The 12,157-nt window shown below is 47.9% G+C and overlaps 1 protein-coding gene across 1 annotated transcript in view; it reads right to left on the minus strand.

Moving 5' to 3' along the window:
- Positions 1-1,533, minus strand: part of CLDN16 (claudin 16) — a 7,381-nt gene extending 5,848 nt beyond the window's left edge. The window contains exon 1 of the mRNA XM_009334095.1: positions 1,420-1,533. Coding sequence (XP_009332370.1) covers positions 1,420-1,533 — 114 coding nt within the window. The remainder of the gene's footprint in view (positions 1-1,419) is intronic.
- Between the last annotated feature and the right edge of the window lie 10,624 nt (positions 1,534-12,157).

Genomic DNA, 12,157 nt, shown 5'->3' on the forward strand with positions numbered 1-12,157 from the left:
AGGAATGTGAGAGTAGTGGCTGCTAATAACCAAACTGGGTGTTAATGGAGCACTTTGTGACAGCCCAGCGCAGGTGCCTTTGTGCCAAGAAGAAAAGGTTACACAGCCTCAGGGTAATGGACTGGTTCTTTCCTGGACTCAGCTTTACTCAGGAGCTGGGTTTCCCTCTTCTGATTTTCTTGGAAATGACGGCACAATGTGGGATCCATTTGGCTTTTCTGAGTATACTGATATCTTCAGCTGACTCCAGGCAATTCACAGCTTCCTGAAATGAATCTAAAATATCTTCTAAATTAAGATGATAAATGAAGATTGATATTCCAGCCAGCATCAGCGGGTGCACACTGTTTTCCCTGAAAAGAGGCTCACTGGGCAGACGCACTGACCATCAGCAACCTCACAGCACTGGATCTATGACCTCCTCAGCATCTACAACCACCTTCCAGGGTGGCAGTCAGATTGTCGGGATTTCATGTGGCATAGAGAAAAAAGGTATTTTTCTTGTAATCACTTTTAGCCTTCTTTCTTCAGATAATTCATCACTTGATGTGATGCAGCTAAATGTTGCGTTGCAATCATTGAGTGCAGAGGAGATCTTCTGGTTTCCTATGCTGGACAGCAGGTAGAAAGTTTCGTCCTGATATATTCAGCCAAACTCTCTGTGTTGGAGGGTGTTTCACCCTCACTGCATCAAGTGTCTAGTTTACCAGAGAGCAGATTCCCACACTGTGGACCTGCAGCCTTTAAATATACAGAAAGTGCTAGCTGGCTGCTCTGGGAAGAACAATACAAATTTGCAGTACCGAGTGCTGGAGAAATGGCTATGGTTTGGGGTCTGGAGTCTCTGGGGTGCAGCTCGCACGTATGCAGCATTCTGCTTCCTTGTTGTTTGCAGTTTACTTTTGCCAATACTCTTCTCTAACATGAGAGTGCTAATGTCTGCACAAGTTCAAGAAGATATTTTTGAATGCTGGATCTGACACCAGTCCCCATGCTCCCCATAAATTTCTGCTAGCCCTATAGCTCAATGGCTGTTATGAAACAGATTTGAAAAGCACAGGCATACATGCTGGACTTTTCCACCAAGAAGTCTGACCTACAGAATTAGAAACATCTCCAAAACATCCATGCAGGCTGGAGATGCAGGATAACCGTACTCAAGTTCATGCACATTTAAACCTAAAGCCTGTAGACCTTTCCTGAACTTACTAAGTGAGAGCAGAGTCTGGATAATAAAGTCTGGCGGAGAGAATTACACAAAATACCACTTTCCCCCTGCTCTTGCCAGAGTCATTAATTTCATTTTCATCCAGCACAACAGGGAAACAGTACATGAGAATGGAGCAATGATGCCGGGAACCAAACTCTCTCTAGGACACATTTGTTTTGGTGATCAGGCTCTCCTCACCCCGATCTTACCTCCAGGGAATCATCAGCATTCACCATCCAGCAGTCTGTCCAGGTAGATGCTATCAAAAACCCAGTAGAGAAAAAAGCAAAAAAACAGCCCACATACTGGAGGAAAAACCTCATGCCAGCAGGTGCTCAGCACATCCAGGGGGGTGAGAACAACAGTGCCCAGCCCTTGTTCTTAAAGCTGGGGTAGAGGCAGAGCCTCAGTGTCCCAGGTCACCACCACCCTCTTCCAGTGGCCTTGAACAGCGGGAACTTCTCGCTTCTGCAGATGCCATCCATTAGTGATGGCCGCAGGAGCAACGCTCACCTGCAGTGGGGATGGGAGGAGGGTGAGAGTGCCCACAGGAACTGCTGCAGCCAATCCGCCCTGCACAGTTAAAGCTCTTGTCATGCCTGGCTGAAGAGAAATGGGGCTGTGCAGAAGTGGCATGCAGGTAACTGAAGTCCTGGACTTGCAAGGAAAACAGATATCATTGCAGGTTTTGGCAAAGTAGGAAGCAAAAAAAAGTATCAAAACTTGCTCTTCAGGGCACAAGTTTTGAGCGCCGCTAAGGGACACACAGAAGAGCTCTCGTGCAGAGTCATGTTTATTCCTGTACATTGGTTCATGCCTTAGCAGTGAGCAAGTATGAAGTGTCTTGCTGTAGATCCCAGGCCCTTTGGTTATGCTGTTGGTCTCTGATGCAGTGATTATCCAGTTCAACACAGGAATGTCACCAGAAAGGGAAGGGAAGGGAAAAGGTTAACAGTCATGGGCCTTCAGAGCCAACACCAACAACCATCCCAGCTCAGATATGGAGCTCTGTATTCCGCATTTAAGCCAAACCTAGATACTTCTCATGCCCTGGACTTCAATTTCTTCAGGGCCTGAGTCCAGCTCCCGTGTGGGAATCTTGAGCTTTTCAAGCCAGTTCCAGTTTGGGGGATTTTGTTTGGTTGGATTTTGCTTGGTTGGATTTTGCCTGCTCGCTTACTGCCATTGCAACCTTCCTGTTTTCCTGCAGGACTCCCTGGGTGAGCAGGGGTCACACAGGCTGCCGGGGACAGAATGACGGGGCCTCTGTAAGGAGGCTTCTCACTCCTCTCATGCAGTGCTGAGAAACCCAGCAAGGATCCAGGGCACCTTCCAGGAAAACCAAGGGGGAGCAGGACTAGAAATTCATCCCATCCCAAAGGTACAAATGCACAGAAACCATCACATCCTCAGTGATCTTTATTTTTGAAAAGAGAAGCCATGAAAGACTGGAGACCTGCCTTTAGTGGGAAAGTCTTCAACACAGGGCTGAGGAGCAGATTCTCACTCTGCTTTCAGCTCTGCTTACAATCTGTTTTCCCAAACTGATGGTGTCTGTCATCTCAGTTGTCACCTCCAGATGGAGCCAATCGGTACTTTTACAGAACTGCTCAACGCTTGCTTTCTCTTCTCCAAGATTTCCCTCCAAATACAATAGCAGTAAGAAGTTTATTATTCTTACAATATATAACCCATATAATTGCCATCATAACGTCATGAGGCAGTTTTACTGTCCGAGTTAACAATCTTTTGCCTTGATCCCAGGATCGCTCTGTTCCTCAAAGGTCACACCGCAGAAGAGGTCCTCAGCACATGTTTTGGAGACACTGGGTAGAGAAAAAAAGTCTGAAGTCAAAAGGCCAGGGTCTGCAGGACTCCGCTGCTTTAGCTTTTCTGCTCTCTGCTTTCTAATTCCATTTATAGAAGCTGACAAGTGAGGAACTTTTCTTCTTCTGTCTCTGCCAGATGCATGTCTTGATATGGTTATGCAGGTATGATGCTTTCTGCTGAGTTTTCTGGCATCCAAGGGTCTATACAAGGTAAAAACACCCACGATCTTCACTTCATGGCTTTCTTTGACAAGGATAGAGTTGTGTTTCCAGCAGTTCTGACCCACAGGGACAGGGCATTGGCCATGCAGGTCCCATAAAGCATAATGACTTTCATTAGCCACATAGATATAGATATAGATGGCATTGATATTGAGACAGGTACTGATAATATGCATCATCTTCCTATGCTTGTCTTGCACTGTGTTAATTAACCTGTGGCTACACCAGTTTTCAAAACAAGGTATCCTAGCCAGTTGTTATCAGTAGTAACTCAGAAAAAGTGGTGTGGTGAGCTCAGAAAAGGCCTGGAAATTCTGAGAGCGCCTTCCACAAGAGGCGGCAAGAGCAGAGTTTTACAGTAGCAGAGAATTAGCCAGCAAATGTATTATAGCCATATGGATCTCCCTGCCTTCTCATTCTGTCCTGCATCCAAATACAAGCCTCTTTCAGTCAGGATAAGCCCAGCTGGGGAGAATGAGCCATTTTTCCTCATTTGGCGCATGGTGAAAGTGTGCCAAATACAAGCATGACTGAGGTAGAAAACAAAAAACTCCCAGGGGAACAGCAGGACCATGGTAATAGCCAGAGTGGTGTTTCTAAGCTTTTGTAACGGGCACATCATACTCTGTTCTTCCAGCTTAGCTCATCAGATGTCCACGCATGTCATCCCAAGGAGCAAATTCCACTAGGGGATGAAGGCAGCGTGTCCAGGTGCCAGTGCCACCTGTGCTTCGCTCCATCTCTCCATAGCTGTCACGGCAGTCCTGGCAAGGTCTTGTTTATTTTCCACATGCCCAGCAATTTGTGTTGCTGTCCCAGCTCCATCCACCTCCCTGTGTTCACCCTTCCTGCAGGGCAGGGCAGGCGAGTGACCCTTCCTAGAGCAGGATGCCAGCGCTTCCCTGGCCATGAGTCACCAGGGGACGGGAAGTGGCTTCATACCATCCATTTGCAACTAGCTCAGGGCTCAGGAGCATCCTGGTCTCGGCAGCAGAGCAGGTCAGGATCCTCCAGTTTTGCCTGGTGGAAGACTGCTCCAGAGCATCCAGCACAAGATGGTTTGTGATTTTCACCTGACAGAGAGGGCAATCCAATATCTGGTCCTTCTTTAGGTCCATGTTTCCAAACAGTCCCATGGAAACTGCTGGACTTGCTAGAAAGAATAAAATATTCTTATTCAGTAGAAACTGGCAAGGTACATATTTAATACTCTTTATTTAAAACAAGTCAGCACCTTCATGAAGCGAAGTCTGTAGCAGTTTCTCATCATACTCTGCTTTCCTAGCTTAGCACGACAGATGCCCGCTCAGCTTTGGAAAACAGCTCTCCCAAAATTACCTCCCAAGATGTCTTTGTATAGCCTAAAACCTGGCTGACATGACCCAGTGTAGCCTTCAAATGGATTTGTAGGCTGTACTATATATGCTAACTGTATCTTACTCTCTTGGCTAACTTAACATTTACAGTACTTTGACACTAACAAAAGCATTAGGGTATTCTAATACTTAATTATCAGAGCTTGGCCTTGTAGGGCTCTTAAACTGTGTGGTATCAATGCAGCATAACTTTGCTAATGTAACAGCCTTATCACCTCGACTACACACACTCCCAGCTAAGAGACGAATGCACTACGGGTCGATTGCTTTTATTACTCATTAACACAAGGTGGTCTGTGCTCTCCGTTAAAGCCAAGCCATTATGTTACAGAGAGCGATAGAAACTACTGCCAATCTTGGGAGGATCATAGCTGGTTTTCATCCGTCTACCTACAAAACCATTCTTGCAGCAACACCCCAATGAGGCCGCAGTCCCTTGAGCAGGGAAAGGTTGTGTCCTCTCTTTACTTCCACAGTGTCTAATATAGAGTGTAGCAGAGGGCCTTGAGCAAGAGGGAAGCGGTGATGCTGCACATCAATGCGTGAAATACGGACCTAACTGCAAGCAAGCAAGCAGTCACTGAGGCGACTGTCGTGTTCAGGGCCAGGGGCTTGTCCAATGGGCACGGCTCAGGAGCCAGAGGTGATGGAGCTTCAGGAGGGGCTTCCCTAAGAGCTCTTCTGCTGCTGTGGAAGACTCCACGGGCTTGTCTGCCCAACCCTTCCCACTCCTCCCTCCTGGTTGTACCCCCTCCGTTTTCCTGCTTCATATACCACCATCCATGGCCTCTAAGTGCCTTCATCTCCAGAGCAGTGCTCCTTGGACATGAGATGCATACACACATGAATTACAGGGCAGTGTGTGTCAGCTGTAATATACCACTCCAGCCACGCTCATACAGTCACAAAACCCTAGGAGCTAGCTTGGAGTTAGTTGGTAACCCCACAGAAAACAGTAAGACTTCTGTGCAACCTGTGACTTTTCAAGCAGCCAATACATAGGATTAAAAGAAAATAGGAAAGCAAAGGCATTTTCTAGTAGATATGAGCTTAAAGTATTGGTAAGTAAAAACTCTGTGTGTGTGTGTGTGTACGGATACTACACACACAGGTATGATGCTTGCATACACTCCTTTAAAACAGTTTTTTCAATCACTCCAATGCAATAAATAATAAAATAAACATTTCAATACCGTCTTTTCAGGCTCTGCAAGTACCGTGCAACTTCAATACAATACATTTTGTTTTATAGCTGCCTATAAAATCCCGCATCTGAGAAACACATAATCTCAACGATGTATTACTAACCCCATTTTAGAGCTGGGGAAACCGAGGCACTGACTAAGTGCCTTAGATCGAGAGCGAGGAGTCACAGCCCCATTCCTCTTTAACACTGGGGCAGCACTCTCCGCATGGGCGTGGTAAGATCCTTATCAGTGAAAACATGCGTGTCCACTCGGGTTTCCTGAAAGCAGCCACCGAGAACACACAGTGCCGTCGCTGCATACCAGCTTCACGCAGGCGTGTATAGGCAGAGGAGCTGGGCAGTGGATTAGACACACCTTTTCTCGGCATGTCAGTAGTTCCAGCAAATAGCCCTCATCCCCAAGCACCCCGGGGGCTGTTGATGCCCTGCCACATCCCGGTGGCGTCATCTTCAGCGTTTCCCAGCGTGTGCGTTTCCCAGCGTGAGCCTGAACTTTCCCGTGCCCTGATGCAAAGGTGATAAAACGCGAGTGAAGCACAAGGTCTGTGCCACTAATAGCAGCCGTGCGGGAAGGGAAGGGAGAGCAGGGTGAATATTTAGCTCTTTCCACAGCAGCAGAGGAAAGCAAAGGAAGAAAGGTGCCGTGGTGGAAGGGGTTTGCATTGTGTCTGTGCTCCGGTGGCTGCTTCTCAGAAACCTCGCTCACCTCAGGCTAAGTGAGAGGGGCCCGTCCTACGTGCGCTTCACCCTGCAGGCTCTCCTGGCTGAAATCCAGCCCCTCTTGTGACTCACTTCACAAGAAACATCCGCTTCAGACCTCTGTGCCCCTCGCTCCTATTCACCAACCTGCTTATCGGGGAGTGATGAAAGACCCTCTAGGAGACTCATCGAGGAAGGGATAAAAGTAACTACCGGGTTAGAAATGCACAGTTTGGTAACAGGATGTTTGATCTGCTATAAAAAGGCAAGGAGGGCAAAAGCTGAGGCTCGGAGAAAACAGTTGCTGCTGTGATTCACAGCCCATGAGCAGGGGACCGTTTTGGGACCTGGTTAGGTGAGAGTGGGTCAGGTTTGGGTACGGGATCTGCAAGGAGTTTCCCGGCAGAGCTCTGGGTCTGTGACTTTCTTAAAATCAGTGTCTGCCCACCTGCCCGTCACCAGTCCTTCACCACACACTCGCTGTACCCTTCTGTTTAATACCCAGCTACAAGCTGCACATTGAACGCTGCCCGGAGCTGAGGCAGAGTGACCCCCAGGTCTGCCCCCCTCTGTGAGGTGCTGTACCTTCTGTGCACAGCCGGGCTCCGGCAAGGGGGAGAAGCCAACTGCAAATGCCCCGAAGACTCCCACGAGGCCACCCCCTCGCTCCAGGCCTCTCCTTGCATGGGTAGGGGACAGGGCAGGGATGCCTGTGCCCCCACCACTGAGCAAACTAGTGTGAGCAGACACCCTCATGGCTCACATACACCCCGTCACCCTCTGCCTTCACCTTGAAGCCAAGCTGTGCTGTAGGCTGGAGGACAAAATCATGGAGGAAGAGGAGGGAGGAAGCAGAAGGACAGCCTAATCCTTGACAGAAACTCCCTGAGGAATGGGAATACATGGGCAGAGTTGCAGTCCCAGCCCTGGGACAGGAGACAACAGTGGGTGACTGCGGCCTCCGGTACTCATCTTGCCCAAGGCATTTATATAGGGTGTGTCTTCAGAGGCCTCCTCTCCTCTTCTCTTCTCCTGCCCTGTGCTCTCCCCCACATCGGAGTCTCTCTGCGCACGAGGAGAGGAGAGGAGAGGAGAGGAGAGGAGACGAGAGGAGAGGAGAGGAGAGGAGAGGACGGCATGTCCTTTTCCTCTTTCTCTTATTCTGTCCATATTCTGCCCTGGTGGTCGTGGTTCACGTAGGGCTTGGTTTCCCTTTCTGTTCTTTATGTAGACTTGCTGTTCTTCAGCTAAGCTCTCCCAAAGGAGACCATCCCTCCACCTGCTTCTGGCTTCAGCTTCATTCGCGCCTTCTTTGTCAACAGTGCAGGGTGTAGGCTCAGCCGAGCGTTCCCGAATCACCCATCAGCAAAGCCTCTGTGTACATCGGGCTTAAGGAAGAGTTTTCATGAGCAGAGAGAGACAGCTGGGAGAGAAACACCTCCAGCCTCTGGCCTCCAGCCAGATAGCTGGGGTTTTAAACTCCCTCTAGGCATTGAAATATGACCTTGGGTTGCCAATGTGCTCTCCCAGTCCTAACGATAAAGGGTGTGTTAGAAAGTCCAGGGGAGAAGCTCCTGCCGTCCATCTCTGCCTTGCACACACATGCATAAGCTCTGCTTCCAGTGCAGATGGGTCTTGCAATTAGCAAAGGATTTTCAAGAGTTTCATTCCCATGTAGGCACTAGAATAACTGGCCACATTTAAAGACTTCTTTAAATGTTTGACCCTGCTCCCCACTGGAAAATCCAACCATGTGTGTCACAGCAGCAGCTACTGAGTGCTTCAGAAATACCTGGCTCTGATTTCAGTGTCTTAAAGGGGACTGAAGCATATTGGATATCAATACTTACAAATCCCACCCTACTGCTCCTCTCACTTTCCAGAGACAACTACTTGTTGGAGGATGGTTGTACAGGGTCAGCACATCTGTGAGGATGCTGAGCAACTGTTCACCGGTTCTGGCCTGTCATAAGATTTCCTACAGCACAGTAATCTGTGTGCCTTGAATTGTTCCAATATCCAAGTACATCCCAAATAGGTTAGGTCTTATGGATCCCCAGAGGAATTCCTAGCAATATGTGGAAGGGACTAAGTTCAGCAACCCCAAAAAAGACCTGAAACCTCATCTCCTAGCCTTTACATTGCCCCTGAACAGTCTGATCTACAAATCTTGCAGCAGTTTATGGCAGTGCCTTTCTAGGAAGGACCCTGGATCACTTTATCTTCCCAGCACCGATTACCTGACATGTCGTAAGGGCTGAGGAAATGGATAGAGGTTGTGGTCCAGGCACAAAAAGGTGAGACATAGCCATACCCTCGGATGGGAATCTTTGAGTAATCTCTAAAATGCTGAATACAGCTTGGGCTTTTCCTTGACATGAAGGTTGCCCCAAAACCAGACTCACAGGTACTTGAGCTTGATGGCTTAGTTGCTCACTGGGTGAGCAACATAAATGGTGGTAACTCTGGCTTCGTGGAGGTAACTGTCTTCAGTATTGGCTTAACAGCAGTTCCTGCGGAGGAACTCAGATCTAGTCATTAGGCATCTTCTCTTCTTCCTCCTTCTATCTGTTTGTTATATCATTCCATGCCCCATTCTTCCTTCATCTGATTTCAGGAAGAATGACCTGAGGTTCTTCCAAAGAGGAAAATTTTTCATTTTTGATCCTGAAGGTGATCAGACTCTTGCCAGTCTCAGGAACTGCATTCCATAACTGGGCCATCAAGCTCATACATGAGCACAGACACCACCCATCACTGAGTCCCTGGTGGAGACTTGGTGAGATGTGGGTAGAAATGTGATCCCTGCTATAAGTGGTCCCTGAAGGATCAGGACCAAGACCTTGCAGACATCAGGAACATGGTGAGAGCAAACAGGATGGCTGGATGCCAAAGGTTAGGTCTTCACAGAGCCCATTTCCTGGAGGATCTGAGAAATGTTTTCCTAACTGCACTTAGAAAACTCTTCCATGGATGGTACCAGGGATTAATTTTATCTTGTCGGGACCTTGGTGCACATCTCCTGTGGCTCATAAACCGAGTATGACACTCACACACACATGGATCTGCCTCCCTCTCCCTCTCAGTCAGGCCTGGGTCTCACTTATTCTCATTGCTCCCCCTCTCCTGCTCTGGGACTCCGACACCAGAAGCTGCTGTGCTCCACCTGGCCCTAGTGGAACATGGTGGGGAAAGTGGCCACACTTCGTGGTTGACCCTTCCAACAAGGCACACTCTTCACCTTCCACTTCACTGCTGAGCCTCTTCCCGAGATGCCCCACCACACCTGTCCCATCATCCGACACCATGATTAGTTTCATACATTTTGAGAAAGACATTTGTTGATGATATGACATAGAGCTACTTTCTATTGACAGCATGCAGAAGCAAGTTTAATAACTCCCTGCTTTTCCCACCATTACCTCTCTAGTACTGTGAAACTCATTGTTTCCATTAATTTGATTGTGTCTGACTTGTTTTCTGTCTGGCCTCTGGTACAGAATGTCCAGTGAAAGAACAATCCTAAAATAGAAAAAGCAAAAGCAACATAAATCCTACCGTATGGGTCAAATCTCTTGGCCTCCATGGGATGGGTTTTGTGCCATGGAATCTCTATCAGAGCTTCCAGTATCGCTTTGGAAAACAACGCGTGAGTGGCCAAATGCAGGACCACCTTTATTTCTCAGCAGCTTGTTGCCTTGTACAGACAAGCCCGGCGATCTGAGAGCTGTCGGTAATGACACACACGGTGCAGCTTTATACATGCCAAACCCACTTGTTTACAGATGGGAATGATTTCAGTGTTTTGGGGCATTCTGAGGGACAGTCTCAGGCCTTGTGGTCATTTGTGGGTTGCTGATTCAGGAGAGGAGGAAAAACAAAGGCAACAGGTGAAAACCGAGAAGCCAGGGAAAAGACACGATTCCTTCCAGAGCCCTCACCAGAGGGTGGTTTGGAGGAGAAGCCAGGAGTTCAGCCAGCCTCCAGCCTCATGCAACTTCAGTGTGTTACATATAAGCACATTTTAACTAGAGCCAGATGAAATCCATCATGTGAAGAGTAGAGTGAAACTACTCCCAAAACTGTAGCTTTATTAGAGCCGGTGAGAAAACATGAATGTTTGAAAGACTGCAAGAATATGGTTGATTATTAGCTTGGTTTATCTCCAGCAGATTAGGAATTCCAGGTCATATCTGCTGACCAAACACACAGAGGTTTATGGTGTTTCTGACCCCCAACATTTGAGAAGGAACAATTCATACAGCCCATTTTAAATCCAATTTTCACAATATATTCCCTGCGTGTAGTCAGTATCAAATAAGTCCAGTCAGTCCCTCTAACTGATGCTGCCTCCCCATCAACCACAAATTTCAATTCCAAAGAGGAAATTTTGAACTTTCCTCCTGGAAATGGAGATTTCAAGCTGGGTGTGCAGGGAAAAGCTCCAGTTTTGGTGCTATTTGCTATCCTCTTGCCTTCTAGGCAATGAGTCATTTGGAGCAGGTCTTCTCCAACAACCTTTTTTAAAACTTTGTGCTGAATGGCGGTCCTGCAATAGTGAGCAACTGATGAAGGGTTAAGCTTTCTTTGTGCTGCTGTGCTCTGCAGCCCTGCAAGCTGTGATCTTTGGCTGTTTCAGCTGCTACCATGGTCCAACACAACGTCTGCCCGCACTGCAGACTGGGTTGGACACAATCCCTGACTAATCCCAGGAAAGATTTGCAGCCGTCTTAGATCCTCCTGACATCTGGGCAAAGACATCTGGGTGCTGCCTGCAAAACAGTGCTTGGAGCGAAGGTTCATCAGGGGTGTTTCTCCTGGATGGATGGGGGAGTAAGCAGGAGAGAGAGAAGAAAAAGCGGCCTGCAGATAAACAACAAAGTAATTTTAAGGTTTTTTTCTAGACAATGTAAACCACAGCTAAATGCATGTGGTCCCAGCAATCTGCCCTTTTTTTCCCAGAACCTTGGAGACATCAAAAGAAAGCAAGTCATAAGGTTCAAAAGAAACAAGCTGTTGTATTTCCCCGTGAAACGCAGAGTAAACCTGCAAAACTCCTTACTGCAGGATGCTGCAAGTGTCAGAAGTTTCAAAAAACAAACAGCCAAATTTATGGAGGAAAAATCCAGTGAGCAAAATTAAAGTTAAAAGTACCAGTACTGGCTCAGGATATATTCAGGGTGGGCTGCAACACATTTTGGGTTAGTGTCACTATGTGCTTGTGTTACTCCCTGGCTCTACAACTGTCTGCCACCAGAAACGGCAGGCTGGGGTGATGTTGTCTGGCCATTCCCATTTTCTGGTCCGGATGCGGAGCTCGCGTCTTCACTCTGAAACCGGGATTGTGCAGCCGTGCCTGCTCTGCGCACCTGTCCCTCCTTATAATAACTTATAATCAGTACGAGATGTTTCCCCCTAATACATCAGTTTTAGCTCAAGGATTAATTCGGGGCAGCCCAGGGGCCAGCATTAGGGGATGTCATGACAGAGGATCACACACAACCCCGTGCTCTCCAAACACAGGCATTGCACAGTGAGACCTTCCCCGAGAAATGTTTGAGACAAGAGGAAACGAGGCTGCTCACCTGCAAGTCCTGGCAAGCGTTAAAGCTTG

This window comes from Pygoscelis adeliae, unplaced genomic scaffold, assembly GCF_000699105.1.
Source record: "Pygoscelis adeliae isolate BGI_AS28 unplaced genomic scaffold, ASM69910v1 Scaffold161, whole genome shotgun sequence".
Classification (NCBI taxonomy): Eukaryota; Metazoa; Chordata; class Aves; order Sphenisciformes; family Spheniscidae; genus Pygoscelis; species Pygoscelis adeliae.